The following is a 23037-nucleotide window of genomic DNA, read 5'->3' on the forward strand; positions in this document are numbered from 1 at the left end:
CTTGTTGGCACAGCAGTCAGTCCGTAGCTCTACTCCTGGAAGGGGAGGAAAATATTAGATTACTTTATTACAAATTGAACCAAATGAAATACTTAACTTTGTAACAATCCATGTCCACATGAGTGTATCAGTTGATACATAACAAGGTAATAGTTTCTTCTCGTAGAGTGAAATTGATGATTAACATTTATGCAGTGTTCTGTCTAACACAACTATTGCACTGCTGGCTTGGTAGAGACACGAAGGTGTCATCTTAGGCTATGATTGCTGACTGGGCTGAGCGGCACTGCACTCGGTTGTAAGCAAGCATGTTGATGTGGTGGCATATGGAATCTCTTCTGGGCTAGTCCATCCCAACTTCACGCATTTGTTGTAGCATCAGGCTGTGATAATGCTCCCTTGTGGTTTTCTTGCGAAGTACTAACCTTGCCTTGATGCCTCACTCTTTGAATGACATGACATAAATATAAAAAAATGCATCAGATTTTCAGTTTATCTGGCAAAGCCCTCTTTGGAAAGATAATGTGCATAAAAATGTGTTTACAAAATACCGCAATGATATATCAGTGCGCCCAATTGCTGTTGTCACGCCAGTTGGGGGTGGGGGTTGAATGGACTGTATCAGAAACATGCTGTATAATGCATATTAGGACTCAGCTGTAGGACCTAGTATCAAGAAATGCATGTGTTTGTCTGCTGCTGCTTAAAGTTCAAAAGGTGGCTCTATTCTGCACTTTAACATGGCTGTTTTAAGTGGCAGGTGTCTGAACTGTGATTGTGTCAGGTACTGATAGAGGTAAGGTCTGAGCTACCACATTTATGCCACTGCCAACCTCAACAAGAAATTACGTTGTAGCCATTTCTGAATGCTTTTTGTTGTGTGTTTCACATTATTTTCTATTCTTAATATGCAATGAGTAAAGGGACTAATCCTGATCCATCACAGAGTTAAGATTGCAACCATCACAACACCAGAAGGGATTAGTGATCCGTATGAACTGGTGGCAGTTCTGCTTTCGTAGAAACAGAAAATGGGTGTTGGCTGGTCATCCTATGAGAGGGGGGTAGGTAATGTTTGACAAACACCTTAAATCAGAGAAGCAGTGTTTTCACCAACAGTAAAATGCTCCTGCTTCTCAATGGAAACACTCATGTTAAATAGAGCCAAAAGAAGAAAACAAGCAAAGAGCATTTCGGAAAAAAAATCTGTTTGTTTTGCAAAAGCAAATGTTCCAGTCAAAAAACTCCTCCATCATCACTTTCTTTAAAACAGTCAATTCGATGTGTACCTAGCCCTCACAGGGAAATGTCAAACATACCAGTTACATACATTCTCCTGGTATTCCAGGAGAATGTATGTAACTGGTATGTTTGACATTTCCCTGTACACATCGAATTGACTGTTTTAAAGAAAGTGATGATGGATCAGGATTAGTCCCTTTACTCATAATAATGTTTCTTTCAGCCACCTGTAACTTAATATTGTGCAGCTGGTCCTGCTTTTCTGTCCCAGCTAATAATCTTTTTCACCACGCTTAGGTCCTCTTTCCTGTTAATTTCATGAATTAGGTGGAAAAAGAGCTCATTTCTCTCCACAAACAAAGTGAAGCATTCATTACCAGATTTCCATCATTTCAACCAATGTTGTCATATTAACAATTAATACAGTGTGAGCAACAGATTGCTTCTTTCTTGTCCATGTACTATGAGTAAGTCAGTTACCATACATTTTATTTAACATTCGTTGCTAATTCAGGCTCTTCGGTCATTCCTTGGTGGGCCACTGTTAGATCTTTCATCAGTGGCTGCACAGAATAATATGTCCACAACAGCAAGTGGCACCTTCCGTTCACCACTCATGCCCACAGAAAGTGCAACTCCTGTGTACATTCTTGACTCTGCTTGAATAGAAGTGAGAAGTGTAATGGCAGTGTTTTGCTCCACTCTAGTTCAATTAACTTAAAATAATAGTTTTTCTCTCTTCATTCATGTGAATATCTTCCATATCTAGAAGAGCCTAAGAGTGTACCATGGCATTTACTAATGGAATGTTATTTTTCACTGCAAATTTCAAAGCAATAAAGCTTCAGCTTCAGACATGTATCATTATATATCATTATAAACATTTAAATTTTTACGTCTAGTCATGTGCAAACAAAAAGAATATAGATGTGAATTTAGCCAAAATATAGGTGTGATTTTTGCCAAAAATAGATATGAATTTTGGCAAAAAAAGGGTAATCTTTCCAAAAATAGATGCTACAGTTTTAAGCCCCTAGTGGCAATGTAATTTTAATAATATTTATTTGATGGAATATGTTGTGGTCATGGTGAAAAGTGGTATTCCATATATATATATATATATATATATATATATATATATATATATATATATATATATAAAGAAAGACACAAGCAGACATATTTAAAGACAAAGAGTTTGGGCAGAGATGTCAGTCGAGGTGGAAGAGTAGAGGCAAAGAAGTTGTTGAAAGACAGGTGAGGTATGAGTGGCGGCAACTTGAAATTAGCGGAGATTGAGGCCTGGCGGATAACGAGAAGAGAGGATATACTGAAGGGCAAGTTCCCATCTCCGGAGTTCGGATAGGTTGGTGTTGGTGGGAAGTATCCAGATAACCCGGACGGTGTGACACTGTGCCAAGATGTGCTGGCTGTGCACCAAGGCATGTTTAGCCACAGGGTGATCCTCATTACCAACAAACACTGTCTGCCTGTGTCCATTTATGCGAATGGACAGTTTGTTGCTGGTCATTCCCACATAGAATGCATCACAGTGTAGGTAGGTCAGTTGGTAAATCACGTGGGTGCTTTCACACGTGGCTCTGCCTTTGATCGTGTACACCTTCCGGGTTACAGGACTGGAGTAGGTGGTGGTGGGAGGGTGCATGGGACAGGTTTTGCACCGGGGGCGGTTACAAGGATAGGAGCCAGAGGGTAGGGAAGGTGGTTTGGGGATTTCCTAGGGATGAACTAACAGGTTACGAAGGTTAGGTGGACGGCGGAAAGACACTCTTGGCGGAGTGGGGAGGATTTCATGAAGGATGGATCTCATTTCAGGGCAGGATTTGAGGAAGTCGTATCCCTGCTGGAGAGCCACATTCAGAGTCTGGTCCAGTCCCGGAAAGTATCCTGTCACAAGTGGGGCACTTTTGTGGTTCTTCTGTGGGGGATTCTGGGTTTGAGGGGATGAGGAAGTGGCTCTGGTTATTTGCTTCTGTACCAGGCCGGGAGGGTAGTTGCGGGATGCGAAAGCTGTCGTCAGGTTGTTGGTGTAATGTTTCAGGGATTCCGGACTGGAGCAGATTCGTTTGCCACGAAGACCTAGGCTGTAGGGAAGGGACCGTTTGATGTGGAATGGGTGGCAGCTGTCATAATGGAGGTACTGTTGCTTGTTGGTGGGTTTGATGTGGACGGACGTGTGAAGTCGGCCATTGGACAGGTGGGGGTCAACGTCAAGGAAAGTGGCATGGGATTTGGAGTAGGACCAGGTGAATCTGATGGAACCAAAGGAGTTCAGGTTGGAGAGGAAATTCTGGAGTTCTTCTTCACTGTGAGTCCAGATCATGAAGATGTCATCAATAAATCTGTACCAAACTTTGGGTTGGCAGACCTGGGTAACCAAGAAGGCTTCCTCTAAGCGACCCATGAATAGGTTGGCGTACGAGGGGGCCATCCTGGTACCCATGGCTGTTCCCTTTAATTGTTGGTATGTCTGGCCTTCAAAAGTGAAGAAGTTGTGGGTCAGGATGAAGCTGGCTAAGGTAATGAGGAAAGAGGTTTTAGGTAGGGTGGCAGGTGATCGGTGTGAAAGGAAATGCTCCATCGCAGCGAGGCCCTGGACGTGCGGAATATTTGTGTATAAGGAAGTGGCATCAATGGTTACAAGGATGGTTTCCGGGGGTAACAGATTGGGTAAGGATTCCAGGCGTTCAAGGAAGTGGTTGGTGTCTTTGATGAAGGATGGGAGACTGCATGTAATGGGTTGAAGGTGTTGATCTACGTAGGCAGAGATACGTTCTGTGGGGGCTTGGTAACCAGCTACAATGGGGCGGCCGGGATGATTGGGTTTGTGGATTTTTGGAAGAAGGTAGAAGGTTGGGGTGCGGGGTGTCGGTGGGGTCAGGAGGTTGATGGAGTCAGGTGAAAGGTTTTGCAGGGGGCCTAAGGTTCTGAGGATTCCTTGAAGCTCCGCCTGGACATCGGGAATGGGGTTACCTTGGCAAACTTTGTATGTGGTGTTGTCTGAAAGCTTACGCAGTCCCTCAGCCACATACTCCCGACGATCAAGTACCACGGTCGTGGAACCCTTGTCCGCCGGAAGAATGACGATGGATCGGTCAGCCTTCAGATCACGGATAGCCTGGGCTTCAGCAGTGGTGGTGTTGGGTGTAGGATTAAGGTTTTTTAAGAAGGATTGAGATGCAAGGCTGGAAGTCAGAAATTCCTGGAAGGTTTGGAGAGGGTGATTTTGAGGAAGAGGAGGTGGGTCCCGCTGTGACGGAGGACGGAACTGTTCCAGGCAGGGTTCAATTTGGATGGTGTCTTGGGGAGTTGGAACATTAGGAGTAGGATTAGGATCATTTTTCTTCGTGGCAAAGTGATATTTCCAGCAGAGAGTATGGGTGTAGGACAGTAAATCTTTGACGAGGGCTGTTTGGTTGAATCTGGGAGTGGGGCTGAAGGTGAGGCCTTTGGATAGGACAGAGGTTTCGGATTGGGAGAGAGGTTTGGAGGAAAGGTTAACTACTGAATTAGGGTGTTGTGGTTCCAGATTGTGTTGAAAGGAATTTTGAGGTTTTGGAGGGAGTGGAGCTGGAAGTGGGAGATTGAGTAGATGGGAGAGACTGGGTTTGTGTGCAATGAGAGGAGGTTGAGGTTTGCTGGAAAGGTTGTGAAGGGTGAGTGAGTTGCCTTTCCGGAGGTGGGAAACCAGGAGATTGGATAGTTTTTTGAGGCGGAGGGTGGCATGCTGTTCTAATTTACGGTTGGCCTGTAGGAGGATGCTCTGAACAGCCGGTGTGGCTGTGGGAGAGGAAAGATTAAGGACTTTTATTAAGGACAGGAGTTGACGGGTGTGTTCATTGGCTGAGTTGATGTGTAGGTGCAGGATTAGGTGGGTGAGGGCAATGGATTGTTCAGTTTGGAACTGGTATAGGGACTGATGGAAGGAAGGGTTGCAGCCAGAGATGGGAACTTTAAGTGTGAGGCCTTTGGGGGTAATGCCAAATGTGAGACAAGCCTGAGAAAATAGAATATGGGAGCGTAATCTGGCTAGGGCGAAGGCATGTCTGCGGAGGGAATGTAAATAAAACTTAATGGGGTCGTTGTGGGGGTGTTGTGCGGGTGACATGGTACTAGAAGGTCGAAAGTGTAACATGAGGCTGAAATGAAAATGAATATAAAAATATGTGGGGAGAGATAAGGGTGAAGTAGAAAGCAAATGGAGATCTGGTGTGAAAAGAGGCGAAAAGGGGTTGGTTGGAGCTGGGTTATGTTGATCCTGTGGTGAAATGGTGTAGGTAGATAACGATGTGCATAAAAGTTAGGTGGTTGTGTTGCCGCCAAAACACGTTAAAGGGTGGAGAAATTCGGGAAAATTTCGAAAAAACTACGTGAGGATGTATTAAAAGTAGTGGTATGGTGGTGGCAGATTATGGAAATGAGGCTAACAATTGTCTGGTGGAGAAATAATGACGTTAAAACCTGTGGGAAGCGGCTAAAAATGATCGGTGATGTGAAAAAACGGAAATCGAAATAAAGCAGAAGTTATTAAAACTATCCGAAAAGGTTGTTTAATAGCTGGAAGGAAATGTTTGTGAACTCGAAACGGTGGATTTTAGCAGTAGCGGAAGAAAAAAATTTTTTGGTTATGTTTTGGAAGTGGGTTACGTATTATTACGTATTGTTGAGTATATATCGGCGGGATAAAATTGTATAGTGGAGTACGGTAAAAAAGAGAAGGTGAATACAAAGGGAAACTACTGGCAAAAACAGAAGGAGGAAATAAGACGACAGAAAAGACTTCGAAATGTAACAGTGACAATAACAAACGTCATTGTTGGGTTCAAATTATGATATGAATATAACAGAGGGAAACATTCCATGTGGAAAAATATATCTAAAAAGAAAGATGATGAGACTTACCAAACAAAAGCGCTGGCAGGTCGATAGACACACAAACAAACACAAATATACACACAAAATTCAAGCTTTCGCAACAAACTGTTGCCTCATCAGGAAAGAGGGAAGGAGAGGGAAAGACGAAAGGATGTGGGTTTTAAGGGAGAGGATAAGGAGTCATTCCAATCCCGGGAGCGGAAAGACTTACCTTAGGGGGAAAAAAGGACAGGTATACACTCGCACACACACACATATCCATCCACACATACAGACACAAGCAGACATATTTAAAGACAAAGAGTTTGGGCAGAGATGTCAGTCGAGGTGGAAGTATATATATATATATTTCGTCTTTCCCTCTCCTTCCCTCTTTCCTGATGAGGCAACAGTTTGTTGTGAAAGCTTGAATTTTGTGTGTGTGTTTGTGTTCGTTTGTGTGTCTGTCGACCTGCCAGCACTTTCATTTGGTAAGTCACATCATCTTTGTTTTTATATATATATATAATAATGGGAAACATTCCACGTGGGAAAAATATATCTAAAAACAAAGATGATGTGACTTACCGAACGAAAGCGCTGGCAGGTCGATAGACACACAAACACACACAAAATTCAAGCTTTCGCAACAAACTGTTGCCTCATCAGGAAAGAGGGAAGGAGAGGGAAAGATGAAAGGATGTGGGTTTTAAGGGAGAGGGTAAGGAGTCATTCCAATCCCGGGAGTGGAAAGACTTACCTTAGGGGGAAAAAAGGACAGGTATACACTCGCGCACACACACACATATCCATCCACACATATACAGACACAAGCAGACATATTTAAAGACAAAGAGTTTGGGCATATATATGCAGTTATTTATGTAGATATACTGTGTGTTATGCAAATAAATAGGACCTAAAATCAGTAGCCGTGACTGTAGGTGGTCAACAAACCATATCAAAAGTAATTAATATTATTGATAACGGTTTATCTGTTGCAGCACATCCAACATTGTGATTGCAATTTACAACTAATACAAGCATTTTAAAAGTATTTATGGTAAAAAGCAAATCTACTTTCTGACATTCCCATCACCAGAACTTGCGGTTTCACCCTCAGTAAAAGTTCTTAATCTGTCTGCATTGAAGCTTTGAGCAATGGGTGGACAGATCAATAAGAAGCTAAAGATTGTAGCTCAGCATACTAATTTACGTTCTGTTCCAGAACATATGAACTTGTGCAGGACCAGCTCAGCCTTATAATACATTAATTGCAAGTTTTATTTGGCTACTAAGCTACAATATTCAGCTTCTTGTTTGTTTATGTGTATATTCATGGCTCAGTTCCTTGACCATTTTATGAATTTCTAAGTGAGCAAATAATTTCAGTATTTTTTTCAATATATTTGACATTTATTGTTGGAAGGTATTGGAGAATAACAGAACAGTCCCAGACAGAATATAGCGTTGATTGAGATGTCACCACTTAAGTCAGTAAAAAAAAATCTATCATATTTAAGAGAAAGTGGTAGACAATAGAGAAGAGAGAGATGATAAAAGCAAGCCTCTGGTACATAAGTGGTGGAAACTTATGGTTTAACATCTAGGAACACAGAATTGTAGCCCAACTTTGTGCGTCAATGATAGGATGTTGGGTGAGGGATCTCTTGACCATTCACACCACCAGAACTACACAAAAAAAAAATGGCATGAGCCCAATTCAGCAACATGGAAATTAAGGTACTATTCTCTAGGTGGTGCATTTGAACAAGAAGTCCCTGAACTATCAATAAATAAGAAATAGAATGTTGTGCCTGTCTTCTGTGAATAAATTTGAATGGGATTCTTGCAACAAAAAATACAAATAACAAATTAAATAAAATTATTTTCAGAATGCAGTTGTCTCCTAGATAAAAATATATGTGTAAAATTGTAATCTGGCATTAAATTTTATTTAAATAATTGTAAAGAATTTACCTACTGGATCAGTTATTGCTTTTTATATTTGAGGACACTGAATGGAGAAAGAATGGTTTTGAAGAAGACAATTTAGATGAAGTAGATGTACAAGTGTTTGTTTCACCAAAAACAATACTGTTTTATAGAAACACTCATGATGCATTGCATTTAGCTCTGTATTAATATCAGTAGTTGTTATTTTACTTTTAAATCAAGCAACGTGTAACAATGTACAAAACCATAACTTTATGACATTAATTAGTGTCGGGGCTAAAATTAGCTTGGAGATGTGGTGTATGGTCTTTTATTATGTAATTCCTTTTCTATCTTTATATGCAGGGAGAGTTATCAGAGCAAGAACGTATAGATGAAAGTGCCAATCGAACATCTACAGCTTTGCATTCTGTGGCTGCATTACTGATGTCAAACTCAATTCTAAGGAAGAAATCACTATTTTTCTTACTGCAGTTAATAAGAGAGAAAAATATTAGCTTGGGTAAGACTCTTTCCAGTTTTTCTAAGTTATGTATCATTAAGTTGACACTATTGAAATGAAAATTATTCAGTTGATAATGTAGCATTTCGTACGCCACTCTACCCTTTTCATCCATTCTTCATTTATGGCTGTTTAATATTGTTGAACTTGACTTTGCTTTGTAAAGTTTATATAAACATAATACTTCATGCTCATATTCCAATATAGAACCAACAAGGTAGTGGAACCAAAATTGTGCAGCAACATATATCTTTTTGTGACACCCACACTGCTTACTTACTGCAGGTTACTTAGAATTTAGTTATCACCATAAATGAATAAAGATACATTTTGCCTTTCCTTAATTGTGGTGAAAATGTAGGCTGAAGCATTAAGATGTAACATTCTATCCATGTAAATTCTGTCCATAATCCATTTTCATAGTGCATTCTAATATTTTTATCTTCTTCACTTTTTTATTTTGTTGTTTCTGGAGTAACTAAGCTTTTGATATATCTTCCCAACATCTGTTTGCTCTGCCCCCTTTTTTCTAACATCACAAGTAACTGGTGTATAGCCTGGCCTAGTAATCAAGCTTGCACCTACAAGGTGCGACAATAAAGTAATGAGACTGATATGGAAAAAAAAAATGAGTTGGCTCCATTACCACACTGAAGTCTCCAGCTCCTAAGATATTCCTTCACCTTATGAGGTGCGACAATAAAGTAATGACACTGAAGGGAGGGGGGGGGGGGGTGTTGCTTACTGTTTTAGTCAAGTTTAGAGTTGTCTCCTTCAAAGTAGTTCCCTTCTGATTGCACACACTTTTTCCAGTGCTTCTGCCATTGATGGTAACATTTCTGGAACTCATCGTCTGGAATATCCTCCAAGACCCTCATCACAGCTTTTTGGACTTCTTGTGTTGTTTGAAATGGTGTCCCTTGACCACCATTTTGACCCTTGGAAATAGAAAAAACTCGCACGGAGCGATATCTGGTGAATAAGGTGGCGGTGGTAGTACTGAAATTTGTTTTGAGGTTAAAAATTGCTGTACTGAAAGAGCAGAATGGGATGGCGCATTATCGTGATGCAGAATCCAATTAACTGCAATGTTGGCACGGACCCGAAGAACTCTTTTACAAAGTCTTTCTAAAATTTCTTTGTAGTAATATTGGTTAACTGTTTGTCCAGGAGGCACCCACTCTTTATGAACAATTCCCTTGGAATCAAAGAAGCACACAAGCATGCATTTCACTTTTGACTTTGACATGTGAGCTTTTTTTGGTCTGGGTGATCCCTCTGAGCACCATTGCAAACTTTGGCATTTTGTCTCTGGATCGTACTGAAAAAACCAACTTTCATCACCAGTGATAACACGGCTCAACAATTCTGGATTGATTTCCATTTGCTCTAATAGATCGGCTGCCACATTTTTCCGTGTTTCTCACTGTTGCGGTGTCAGATTTTTGAGGACCATTTTTGCACAAATTTTCTCATACCAAGATCCTCAGTTATTATTAGATGAACCATTTCTCGATTGATGTTCGATAATCTTCAATCAGATCATACGAGTTTACACACCCTGGCCAAGTTGACATCCGTCCGTGAGGTTGATGGTCGTCCACTGCGGTCTACATCTTCAACATTCATTCTGCCTTCACTAAACATTTTATGCCAACAAAAAACTTGAGCTTTTGACATAACCTACACTACCACTTACAGAAACAAACGGGTGAAGATACAGGTATTAATGAATTGAAGAGTGTATTCCTTATTTTGTTTCATACAGATGTATCAAAAATTATCCTTGGCACAAAACAACTTAATTTATATTTGGCAGTGTTTGTAAGCCATTCAGTTTACATATAGCTTACGTATAAGAAAAGAAAAAATAATGATTCAACACTGTTGCCCCACCCCCCATCCCCACTGTGCAGTGACATCATACAGCGGTGCACAATGTCTGAGCTTATTTCCCTTTTTGAGGGTTGATATTCCTGGCCAGTATGGGCATAGCCTTTCTTTTCGGCCATGGGATTTATCCTGAATGGTTATCAACTTATACGGGCATATCAGCTTCTTAACACATACATATATAAGTTTTCTCTCCTAATAAAGTGCTAGCTGTAACCATGTAGTCCCATTGTTGTCATTCAGCATCTGTGCCTTGTTTAGCTTGTGAAGCACGTGTGCGCAATGCTACATCTGTTATCATCCCAGTTAGTGCTCATGCGTTCAGTATGAGGCCAGAGTGACCGTGTCGTGGCTTTACAGTAGCTTTCATTGCACAGATTCATCAAGCTCATGTCCAGCGACGTGATCCTTTGTGAAATCTGGTGACAACTGGTTTACATATCAGTGGCCCGAGGAATTTATTTCATTTAGTCGCTCTCATTTGTTCAGTGGGGAGATCAGCCATACACCCGACATCCATCAACAAGGTAAGTTCCTTGCTGCTTTTATGGCATTGTCAAGCACAGAAAATTCATGTTACAGGAAGTATTGCCATTTTTAGTTTACCTCGTGCACACCCACGTATTGTTTTATTACATGTGCACTTAACACTTTGCAGCCAGGTTTCTTATGTTTTTGCACTTCGTTTTTGAGCGTCTTTCATGCAGTTTCATTACATAAAGTTTCTGTAGTGTCCTTTCCACATACTGTACACATATAGTATCCTTTCCACATACTGTACACATAACATAATAAAATACAAATACAATTACAAAATACTTATCCTAGTCATTTGATGACATGCCATTATTGTCACTCATATACATCTGTATATATCTGTAATGTATTCTCTCCCCTTTTTATACAGTGTCATTGCTTATCATTTTGTTTTCATTTTTGTTTAATTATTTGATTCCAATTATGTGAGTACACATTCTCACCCGTTTGGTTCTACATTCTTCATACAACATTCATACAGTAGTAGATTCTGTTTTCATTTATAGCATAAATTGACATGCATTTCATTTCTATGCACAATGATTTCTTGTTGGAGAACATTTGTCTGTTCAAAAGAATCAAAGGAGTAGACAATAGGCACTACGTGCTGCTCAGATAACTATGCATGACCTCGCCTCTCTAGCATTCTCCAGGAAGGATCTACACACTACAGAGTTGAGGAAATTCCATGGAAAGGCATTTATGTGCTAAGGTACTCCTCGTTCATAGACTTAACTGTGATCTCAAGAACAAAATCATTTGTTGTTTATAAACACAACTCAAATCTGACGGTACCAATCGTATCAAATACTTATTCAGTGTTTAAAAGTGCAGCTCAGTATTTACTTTTTATGTTAATTGTATTAAGGGTAACTGTTTCATTTGCTGAGGTTGACAGTGTTGTACCATCAATACGATATGTTAACCTACAGTGGGTGTAAAACAATTTTTTCATAAGTAACAAACGTGCATAAAAATTTCAATGTATTTCAGGTGTTTGACACTTTTATGGGTAGTCGACACTCACAGTAGTTAGGTTTCAACCTCTGGTGGTGTGATCCTATCTTATGTTTGTATGATACCTAAGACTCTACAAATATTTATCTGTCTTCACTTTAGGATGTGTTGATGCATCGTTCTCTGGAAGGAAAAACTTAATACTAACTTAAAACTAAATCTTCATAGATAATTGTATAGTGGCTTGATGGGTACTAATGCTTTCTTCATATATTCAACTATGTATTCATTAACTTCAGTGTGCAGTCGTGCTATCGCAAAACTTATTTCATGTCATGTGTGCGTCTTTAGTTACCTTATAAATCTGAAAGATAAAGTGTATTAGAGGCATGGTGTGACCTTGTATTCAGTTTTCCTCTTATATTGTACTTGCTTATTTACGTGCAGCAAGACTTTTTTCATCAATCAAGTATGATTAGAGCGTGCACTTTCAATATTTAAGTTTGTAAATACTGTACATATATAGGTGTAATGTATATAGTAGCGTACCTTAAGTAGATACACTCTTAATTTTCTATGAGTCTGTTTATTCAGTAAACTTAGTCTGGGCTGTAGCTCATCAGGTTTGTTTCTTTTGGGCACTCGCACACTTCCAGCTGTGCCTGTCTGGCACGCACGAGCTTGCAGTTTGTCGACTATCTTTTTGCTTCCCAATCTGCATGCACTGCGTTTCTGTGATACCACTTGCATTGCACAGTATGGTGTGTTTCACAAGTTAATTTATTTGTTTACAACTGGGCTACATGCAAGCAGAAGCATTATATTTAGAGTATCGTCATCTCTACACGCATAAAAGTAAAATTCTTCCTTGTTACAACAACTTACTTTATTGGAACCACACTTAACATACAAAAAAAAGTACAAGCAAAAATTTTCCTTAAAAACTAATTATTTTGGCTTTAATAGTAGCTTGTACCTTGTCCTCTGTCAAGTTTTCCTGTGCATCCTCATTACTTTGATACAGATCATCTTTTACATCACTACCTTGATCATATCTGATAAAGTAAGTGTCGATCAAGCTTGTGCCCCCACTCTCCTCCAGGTCACAGAACAGGGGCCTACTGTGACTGGTTCAAGTTTTCGGGCATCACGCTGGCATCGGTCTCTCTATTAGGTGTAACTTCTACTATATGGACTGTTAGTGTTTGATTACCCCAGTTAGTATCCCGTGAGGCTCTCGACTGAAATTCTCTTTGCCTTTGTGTGTTATTCGGCAAATGTGCATTACTTTGCTGGCTGAATTCCGCTGTCTGTGGATTGTTCAGTTGTATGGTACTGTTTCGTGTTTACCAAGCGATCGGCTGATTATTGACGGCAGCTTGTGTCTGTACATATTTTACAGGCTGGTCATATGCTACTTGCTCATTTAATTGTTTTTATTACATTTTTGCCAATTTCTTTTATATCCACGCTTGAATTTACAGCTTTCATTATTGCCATTGTGATTACCGGTACCATTACTATAGGTCTGTGTGGGGTAAGGTTGCCATCTGTGTTGTACTACGAATCCGTTGTTAACTTGTTGGTCCATAAATCTCTGTGGCACTATCTGCGTACTAACAGGCTTGGGTTGTGCTGGTCTCCCTTTGTATATCTAATGTACTGAGTCCAGCACGGATAGAAAATATTTGGCGTCGTGTTCTGGAATGGTAATGAGTTTTTCCCAAATATGAGGAGGAAGACGGCTCTTTAAAATTAACAGCTCATCTACTTGAAATACTGGGTTCATCCAGTATCTGGTTTTATTCAAATATTTTTCAAAATAGCCCGTTAAGCTTCCATGTTTGCTATTGAATGGAGCTGTGTTGAACACTTCCAGTTTGAGCCTCTCTTGTCTGGCCTCAGACCAATATTTATCCAGAAAGGCTCTTCCATACTATTCATAGTAGTGGCAGTGTTTCACCATGTCAATAGCCCACAGTAGAACATCACCCTGTCTGTATACAGCAACAAATCTAAGTCTCTGGGCTTCGCTGCAGGTACAATGTAAAACATTTTGAAATGCCCTGATAAAGACCACGGGGTTTGTTCTTTTCCCTTCGGAAGTAAATCCTTGACATTGTCGATGCCCAAGTAATCCTTCATCTGCAAGTAATGTTGACAAACACGCTGCGCTGTCAGTGACAGGCTTGTTTATGTTCACTTGTGGCGTAGAGCATGGCAACTGCGCTTGCTTGACAGGTACAGCTGCCGGCAAGTGGTGCTGTATTCCACAATCTTCGCTATTTTCCTTCGACGGACTAGCCATGTATTGTGGGTAACCAGTGAAAGTATCTAACTTCTCTAGAAGCATGGGTTTATTTTCTGTAAAATGTTGCTTTGGATTGTCAGTATTTTTAGCAATACTGCCTCGTAACCTTTCCTCTGCTTCCTTAAAACCTGAATGTATTTTAGCTAGAAACTGACTTTCTTCCTCTTTTAGAGCTGGTTCTACTGTATCTACATAAATTTTGCACTCTAACACTACCTTTTCAGCAAGGGTGCTGCTCTTATCCAGCGTCCTGGCTTTTTCAGTTATTTGCTGTACATCTGCACATATCTTAATTCCCTGTTTTTTGGCAAATTTTGACTCTAAACTTAACTTTGTACTCCTGTTGGTAAGTTTTTGCACACGTCTTGCAGCTCACTGACTGCATTTGTCACATTTTTTACCGACGCATCCACTTGGGATTGCATCTCTTGAATTTGGGAATATTCTTCACTGACATTTGCAACTCACCTGCTAGTTGTTCCCGTTTATTATCTATGGATGATACTCTTTCTGTTAATGTGCTTACATTCTGGGTATGTCAGTAATTATTTCTTGCTTTAGTTGTTTACCTATGTCTGTCAGCTTCCCATATAGTTTGTCAGATAATTCAGTGCGTATAGTCTTGCTCACCTCGCCTCACTGAACTGTTCACCAATATTATTCTTGAAATCATTAAATATCTTATTGCACTGTGTAAACTGTTGTCCTATACTTATAACTTGTGTTACACTTTCCTGAAATTTCTGTTGGTTTTTTGAACTGTCGTGTTATTTATTGTACAAGTTGTATCAAATTGTGTGTCTCACTAGTATTTACATTGTTGTTATGAACAGGAACAAGAACAGGAAACATTCCGTTCTTGCATTCGCGATGTCGTGAGTAAGTAATCGGAGGAATTTTCGCTTTTGGTCCCTTCATCTTCAATATTTGAAGAAATTTTTCCTGCTGAGAAATTGTCGAGTCGAGTGTCACAGAGGTGACATCATGATTAGTTATGTTACCAGTGTCATCATTTATTGATAGTGGGCTGTCAACCTCGTTGATTTGGTTGCCTTCGGTCAGTTCACGAGTTGCCGCATTACCTTCAACTGTTGCCAAGCTCGGATTCCTGACATCTTGACGTATCAAATTTTGGAATGAATTTTCAACAATGGCAATTCCTTTGACTCCATTGTACAAATTTTTTAACAAAAATTAGGATAAAGTTTTTTTCAAAAATGAAATTTTGTCTGTATCAGTACTTTTCAGTTACACTAAATTTAGTTGCATTTTCATCACTGAACGTGATTATTATCTGACACAGTCTTATAGATTTTGAATGACATATCTTGCACTTGAATGATGACTTGTACAAATTTTCGTCTTTTCTGTAGAAATGCACTTTCTGTAAAGGATATTAATTTGAAGGAAAAGAGATTATCTACTGCCAGAGAGACGGCACCAAGCACGGCCATATAAGCATTCAGTATTGCAGCTTCCTACCTTTACCACTGAAATCGGCATTCTGGGATTGGCTCATTTGTAGGCAGAATTTAATTTTAAATTGCTCTTTCAATCTTTTTATGATTCCCTATCTCGTGGACATGTAACAAATACAATGAAGGTTTCATTAGTTTTTTGTAGCAATAATATGAATCACTTATCTCAAAATTTTTATCTCAACAATTGAAAGGTCTGTTCATATTTTGCTTGACACCATCCTTTAAAAGGTCGTCATTGAATATACACTCCTGGAAATGGAAAAAAGAACACATTGACACCAGTGTGTCAGACCCACCATACTTGCTCCGGACACTGCGAGAGGGCTGTACAAGCAATGATCACACGCACGGCACAGCGGACACACCAGGAACCGCGGTGTTGGCCGTCGAATGGCGCTAGCTGCGCAGCATTTGTGCACCGCCACCGTCAGTGTCAGCCAGTTTGCCGTGGCATACGGAGCTCCATCGCAGTCTTTAACACTGGTAGCATGCCGCGACAGCGTGGACGTGAACCGTATGTGCAGTTGACGGACTTTGATTGAGGGCGTATAGTGGGCATGCGGGAAGCCGGGTGGACGTACCGCCGAATTGCTCAACACGTGGGGCGTGAGGTCTCCACAGTACATCGATGTTGTCGCCAGTGGTTGGCGGAAGGTGCACGTGCCCGTCGACCTGGGACCGGACTGCAGCGACGCACGGATGCACGCCAAGACCGTAGGATCCTACGCAGTGCCGTAGGGGACCGCACCGCCACTTCCCAGCAAATTAGGGACACTGTTGCTTCTGGGGTATCGGCGAGGACCATTCGCAACCGTCTCCATGAAGCTGGGCTACGGTCCCGCACACCGTTAGGCCGCCTTCCGCTCACGCCCCAACATCGTGCAGCCCACCTCCAGTGGTGTCGCGACAGGCGTGAATGGAGGGACGAATGGAGACGTGTCGTCTTCAGCGATGAGAGTCGCTTCTGCCTTGGTGCCAATGATGGTCGTATGCGTGTTTGGCGCCGTGCAGGTGAGTGCCACAATCAGGACTGCATACGACCGAGGCACACAGGGCCAACACCCGGCATCATGGTGTGGGGAGCGATCTCCTACACTGGCCGTACACCACTGGTGATCGTCGAGGGGACACTGAATAGTGCACGGTACATCCAAACCGTCATCGAACCCATCGTTCTACCATTCCTAGACCGGCAAGGGAACTTGCTGTTCCAACAGGACAATGCACGTCCGCATGTATCCTGTGCCACCCAACGTGCTCTAGAAGGTGTAAGTCAACTACCCTGGCCAGCAAGATCTCCGGATCTGTCCCCCATTGAGCATGTTTGGGACTGGATGAAGCGTCGTCTCACGCGGTCTGCACGTCCAGCACGAACGCTGGTCCAACTGAGGCGCCAGGTGGAAATGGCATGGCAAGCCGTTCCACAGGACTACATCCAGCATCTCTACGATCGTCTCCATGGGAGAATAGCAGCCTGCATTGTTGCGAAAGGTGGATATACACTGTACTAGTGCCGACATTGTGCGTGCTCTGTTGCCTGTGTCTATGTGCCTGTGGTTCTGTCAGTGTGATCATGTGATGTATCTGACCCCAGGAATGTGTCAATAAAGTTTCCCCTTCCTGGGACAATGAATTCACGGTGTTCTTATTTCAATTTCCAGGAGTGTATATACGTGGGAGTAGGTAATAGAAACTGATTAATAATTGCTTGAATAACTGGAAAAAGTGATTGGAAAGAGCAGTTCAAAGAAATTTGAAGGTAATTTATGAGTCTATACACAATACTGGGTGAACTTTAACTGATACTAATATCAACAGACCTTCAGTATCAGTACATTCAAGATCAGTATTCATAATTTGTGTAACATACTGCTTCACATTAATTCCATTGTGTTTAGTTGTGATGGTGACAATGTCAATGCAGGTTTGCTCCTCTCAATATAGTGTAAATTCTTCTTGTCTGCTCTTAACCTCTTGATGCAAGATCTCGGCAATGGGCGAAATGATGAACAGACAAGGAGTGGACATTTTAAATGTACGAATAAATGTTGCTTTCCTACTAACTTTTTGTAATACTTTTAGTGTATGGATGAGAGATACACATTTTTTAACACTGCTTGTAAGACAGATCCAAGCATATGTCCATACGCTACCTCTTATAGAAACAAACTGGTGAAAAAGGAATTAATAAACTGAAAAGTGTATTTTTTTTTTATTTTGTTTCATACAGATGTATCAAAACATTATCCTTGCCACAAAACAACTTGTTAATTTATATCTTTGTCAGTGTTTGTAACCCATTCTGTTTACATACAACTTTCTTGTACTTATTGTGTTTACATGCAGGTTAAGCTTCTGCCTAGTTTCATATTCTTTTAAATCATAGTTATGTTTGAAAATGTTTTCTGTTTCATAAGATACTCCCTTTTGTAAAAATTTTTAACTCTTATACAAACCATGTTTTTTAAGTAAGACCATTTTGAAACGAAAATAAAAAAGTGGACATTTCTTAGGTATTTTATTTTTATGTGTAAGCCTGTACTTCAATCTACTCACAAGTGGACATTTCTCAGCTGTTTTAGTTTTATATGAAAATCTCTGGTTCAGTCTACTTTTTCCTATACTTCAATCTACTTTTCTACATAATTCCCAGTGATATTAAGGCACTCGTTGTGTCATATAACCGGCTTTGAATACTTTCCTTGTAGAAATCTGATGTCGTAGCATAACTTTCGATAATTGAAACATTCTTTAACAGTTGCATAAATCACACTTCTTGACAGTTGAGGCAACTCATCACATAATGTTCAAATCATAAAGCGTCTGTTCTCTCTCATTTTTTCACCAACTTTCTGCACCTAATAGTCTGTAATGACTGAAGGTTGCCCACTTCATTCATCATCATGCACATTTGCACAGCTGTCCTTAAAAGCTCTCACTCTTTTCTATAACATCACATCACTCGTAAGTATCAAGAAGTGTGCTTAATGCAGTTGTTAGAGAACATTTAAATTATCGATAGCTGGTTGTACAACATAAGTGTCTCAGTATTAGTGAGAATTATGTAGAAAATTAGATTAAAGTAAAAGCCTTCGTGTAAAAAAAAATTGCTATGAAAAGTGTACATGTTTTATTTTTATTTCAAAACAGTACTTACTTAAGACGTACCTTGCATGTACAAACAAGGGAGTGATAGTACTTTCAGACGACCATGTTAAAAAGATGTCTACAGGAATCCCTGCACTTAGGTTTCCTTATAACTCTGATAATCTTTTTCTCTATTTTAACAATGTAGGAAAGGACAGGTTGCTACTTACTGTAAGGAAGACACGTCAAGTTGCAGACAGGTACAATTAAAAGCATAAAGCTTTTGTCCACAGCCTTAATCAGGAGAAGAGAGACACACATCATTCACACACAAGCAAACGCACCTCACGCACACACGATCGCCAACTGTAGCATCTCAGCCATGTGTACCTGAGGTGCACTTGTTTGTGTGTTTGACGGTGTGGGTCTCTTACTGTTGAAGGCTTTGGCAAAAAGCTCTATGTAAGTGTTTTTTAATTGTACCTACCTGTAACTTGATGTGTCTTCTTTATGATAAGTGGCAATCTGTCTTTTCCTACGTTGTTGATATTCCTACCTGAAGTTTCCATTGTTCAATTTTTCTGTGTTTTAAATGTTTTATTTATTTATTTCTTTATGTTATTGTGGAATTCCTCCATAAAATTATTTCGTACATCAGTGGTGTCTGTATACTATCATGGTACATTGTCACCAAAGATGAGCAACTTGTATATTTTGAGTGAGGTCTTAATACCTTACAGTGTACTAGTTTTTTATTTAAATTGTTAAGGTGCAGCTCCCACTTCAAATCCTCCTGAGTATATATGCCTAAATATTTTGTATGACACATTTGAGATATTTTTTCCTTCGTTTCCTGCAGATTTTCCTGACTGCGGTTTAATTTAAATATCAGTGTCATCTGTGAAGAGCACTGTGGTTACATCGTGTATTTATCAACCAAGTCTTTTACATGTGTCAGAAATAGGACAGGTCCCAGGACTGGCCCACGTGGGACGCCATACTTCATTTTTTGCTCATTGCTGCAAAAACTAGGAATGTTTGTGTTTCACTGTCTTTGTGTATTATTTCTTCAATCTGTTGTTGATTTTTGAGGTATAATTGGATCCACCTTTCAGACTGGCCTCTAATTCCATAAGTATTTAACCTATGCAAGAGAATGTCGTAATCATTGACATCAAAGGCTTTACAGAAATCAAAAAATATTCCAGATACATAATGCTTATCATCCACTTCCGGTAATACTTCATTTACAAAGGCAAAAATTGCTCTGTAAATGGACTTCCTAGTTCTGAATCCATGTTGGGATTCATTTATCAGCCTTCCGTTATTTAAGAAGGCAATTTTTAGTCTATTTGAAAATAAACCAGTCTCAAATGATAAATTTACTATGTCTGCAAATAGTTCTACAATAAATGTTACACTAGATTTGATATTAGCATCTAGTATCTCATCAGCACGCACGGAATATTTATTAGGAAATCCTTTTATAGTTTTAGGCAGTTCCTCAACTGTTGTTAGTACATGAATAACATATTTGCATAAATTTGTTGAACTGACTGTAACACTGGACTCGCATTCGGGAGGACGACGGTTCAATCCCGCGTCCGGCCATCCTGATTTAGGTTTTCCGTGATTTCCCTAAATCACTGCAGGCAAATGCCGGGATGGTTCCTCTGAAAGGGCACGGCCGACTTCCTTCCCCATCCTTCCCTAATCCGATGAGACCGATGACCACGCTGTCTGGTCTCCTTCCCCAAAACCAACCAACCAACCAACTGACTGTATCTCCTTACTGTCTGGCTGTTGTCATTATGTGTATTTATCAACTGTTGTGGTATATTTGAGAAATAATGTTTGAAAGTGCAAGCCACTTTTCTGGTGTCAGGCAATTTATTATTGTTCATAATCAGTTCTTTATTACAGTCTTCACCTGACATTGCACCTGTTTCTCCACTTACAATTTGCCAGGTTGCTTTAGTCTCATTCTTAGAAATACACATTAGAGTATCATGTATATGTGTTAGTATTCGTTTGAATCTGTTGAAGTAGGTAATGAAATCAGAACTAGTATTTTGCTTGGAGAACTCATTTGGTCTCATTTTGACACATTACCTTCATCGCATTTGTGACCCACTAGTTTGTTTTTTGAACAGAGTTACATGTAATTTTATCTTGGGAAAAACTTAAATAAATAAATAAATAAATAATAAAGCTTAAATGTGGCCATAAACTTAAGTTTTTCGTATGCTGTATACATCATTCCAGTATTCACCCTTCAGGCAAAAACGAAAATATTCCACATTTTTTTGAACTGAAATTCTTTACAGTGCATCTTATTCTGCGGAATTTTGAGTTTCTTAAGACCTTTGTATACCATTTGTGTGTTATAGGCATATTTGCATGTATTTCTCAAAATTAGCCTGTGACATAATGCGGAAGTTGCTGTTTTTCAAGATGGTTAGATTACATTTCAGCTTATGTTGAATGTCTGTAATAAATTTATATCATCATCTTTGAATTTATTTGATTGTGAGAAATCAGTATTGAAGTCACCACATATAATTATATTTTTCTTGGGCGAGTGAATTTCTTCGAAAAGTATCTCCATGTGATTATAAAATACTTTTCTGTCTGTCTGGTGACTTCTGTATGCGAAAGATAATTGTATTTTGTCTTGCTATTTCCATTACAGAGAATCCCATATATTTTTCAGTGGACAGGATATGATATTTAGATATAATGTTCAATCCAGATTTTTGAACACATGCACAGGTACTCAGGTACCATGACTCAGTATTCTCTACAAAATATATTTGAAAATTTAAAATTAGGAAAGTAAATCAGGTTTAATTGTATCTTGTTGAAGCCAGTTTTCAGTGAAGCATAGGGCGGAAATGTTATTCAGATCATTTAACAAAATTTCTATTTCATTAAGTTTATTGGACAATGAATTGAACATTTCTGCTGCAGCAATTTAAAAATAGCTACAGGGAATACATCATTTTGCTGTGTGATCACTTACCTCACATTTTGCACTAGTTTCCCTAGTGGGGAAAAAATCCTAATTCTTTTCCTGGTGTGGGAGTCTTGGTAGTCTTGGTGTTGACTTTTGACTTGTTGGTTCATAGGATGAGCGATTCTACCATTCTTCCATTGAGATGTTTTGAATTCCACTTTATTACAATTCTTTTTCACCCATCTAACCACTAATGACAGCCTTGTTGCTGCGTTTGTTGGTTTAAATTCAGCTTGGTAGGTGTGCTGCTGTTTTTTTTCTTTTTGCTTGTTTATGATTACAGACTAGTCCATAACTGTCTGTTCTTGTTTGATACTTTCACTTCAAGACATCACTTTTTACCTGTTTGTTTATCTGTGTATGCTTTAGTTCTGTACTTGGTTTTTCTATTTTTGCCATATGTATGAAAGAGGCAAGCCTATTACAAATGTGACTCTTTTCTTGTCTTTTTAAATCTAGACCATGAGATGTATATTCATTCCTTTTCAGTCATTAGATTTCACAAAAGATTCAGCTCTAATTAAAGAGAAAAATACAGTAGTTTATGACTTTTTTGTTTTGTAAGAACAAAAAAGCATAGTCGATAAGGTAAACATGTGCACTATTTATGCCCTTATAAATATTTATTGGTGTGCTCGTATGCATATATTTTTGCTAGCAAATAAATGTCATTGTTTTGAAATGCTGTGTCACTTCTCATTACTTTAGCATGCAAAGTTGAGCAAGAACAAACATTGTGAAGTTTGCTTTGGCCATTAATAAACTATTGTTGTTAGTTCCTCAATTCTAATACTATACTCTGACTTTTTGTACCACAGGTGGTATCTCATAACTCTCATAACCTCACTTTCACAATTTGGTACTGGACTAAAGTGAATTGATGTAATGCCCGTTTTGAATACACATTGGTGTGATGATGGTGATGTGATGGTCTGTTGACATCTAGTGTGAATGGATCTTAATTCTAAGCAAATGTCGACTATTCCTGGTTCCTTGTTTTGATTTAGATCACTCATTGCTATGTGAAGTTGTTCTTGCAATATCATAGCTTCCTTTTCATCTTCATGCACTTCTTATTGTGCAGCTTTACTGAAAGGAGGGATCAGTCAATGTTACATATTCAGAGGTGCCAAGGAATAGTCAATTTAGTAATGGAACGAAATATGGAGGATAAAAATTG

At 39.5% G+C, this 23037-nt stretch overlaps 1 protein-coding gene across 1 annotated transcript in view; it reads left to right on the forward strand.

The window, feature by feature from the left end:
- Positions 1–23037, forward strand: part of LOC126236666 (serine-protein kinase ATM) — a 500205-nt gene that overhangs the window by 210526 nt on the left and 266642 nt on the right. The window contains exon 21 of the mRNA XM_049946145.1: positions 8419–8575. Within this exon, the coding sequence (XP_049802102.1) occupies positions 8419–8575 (157 nt within the window). The remainder of the gene's footprint in view (positions 1–8418; positions 8576–23037) is intronic.

The sequence above is a fragment of the Schistocerca nitens genome, chromosome 2 (genome assembly GCF_023898315.1).
Source record: "Schistocerca nitens isolate TAMUIC-IGC-003100 chromosome 2, iqSchNite1.1, whole genome shotgun sequence".
NCBI lineage: Eukaryota > Metazoa > Arthropoda > Insecta > Orthoptera > Acrididae > Schistocerca > Schistocerca nitens.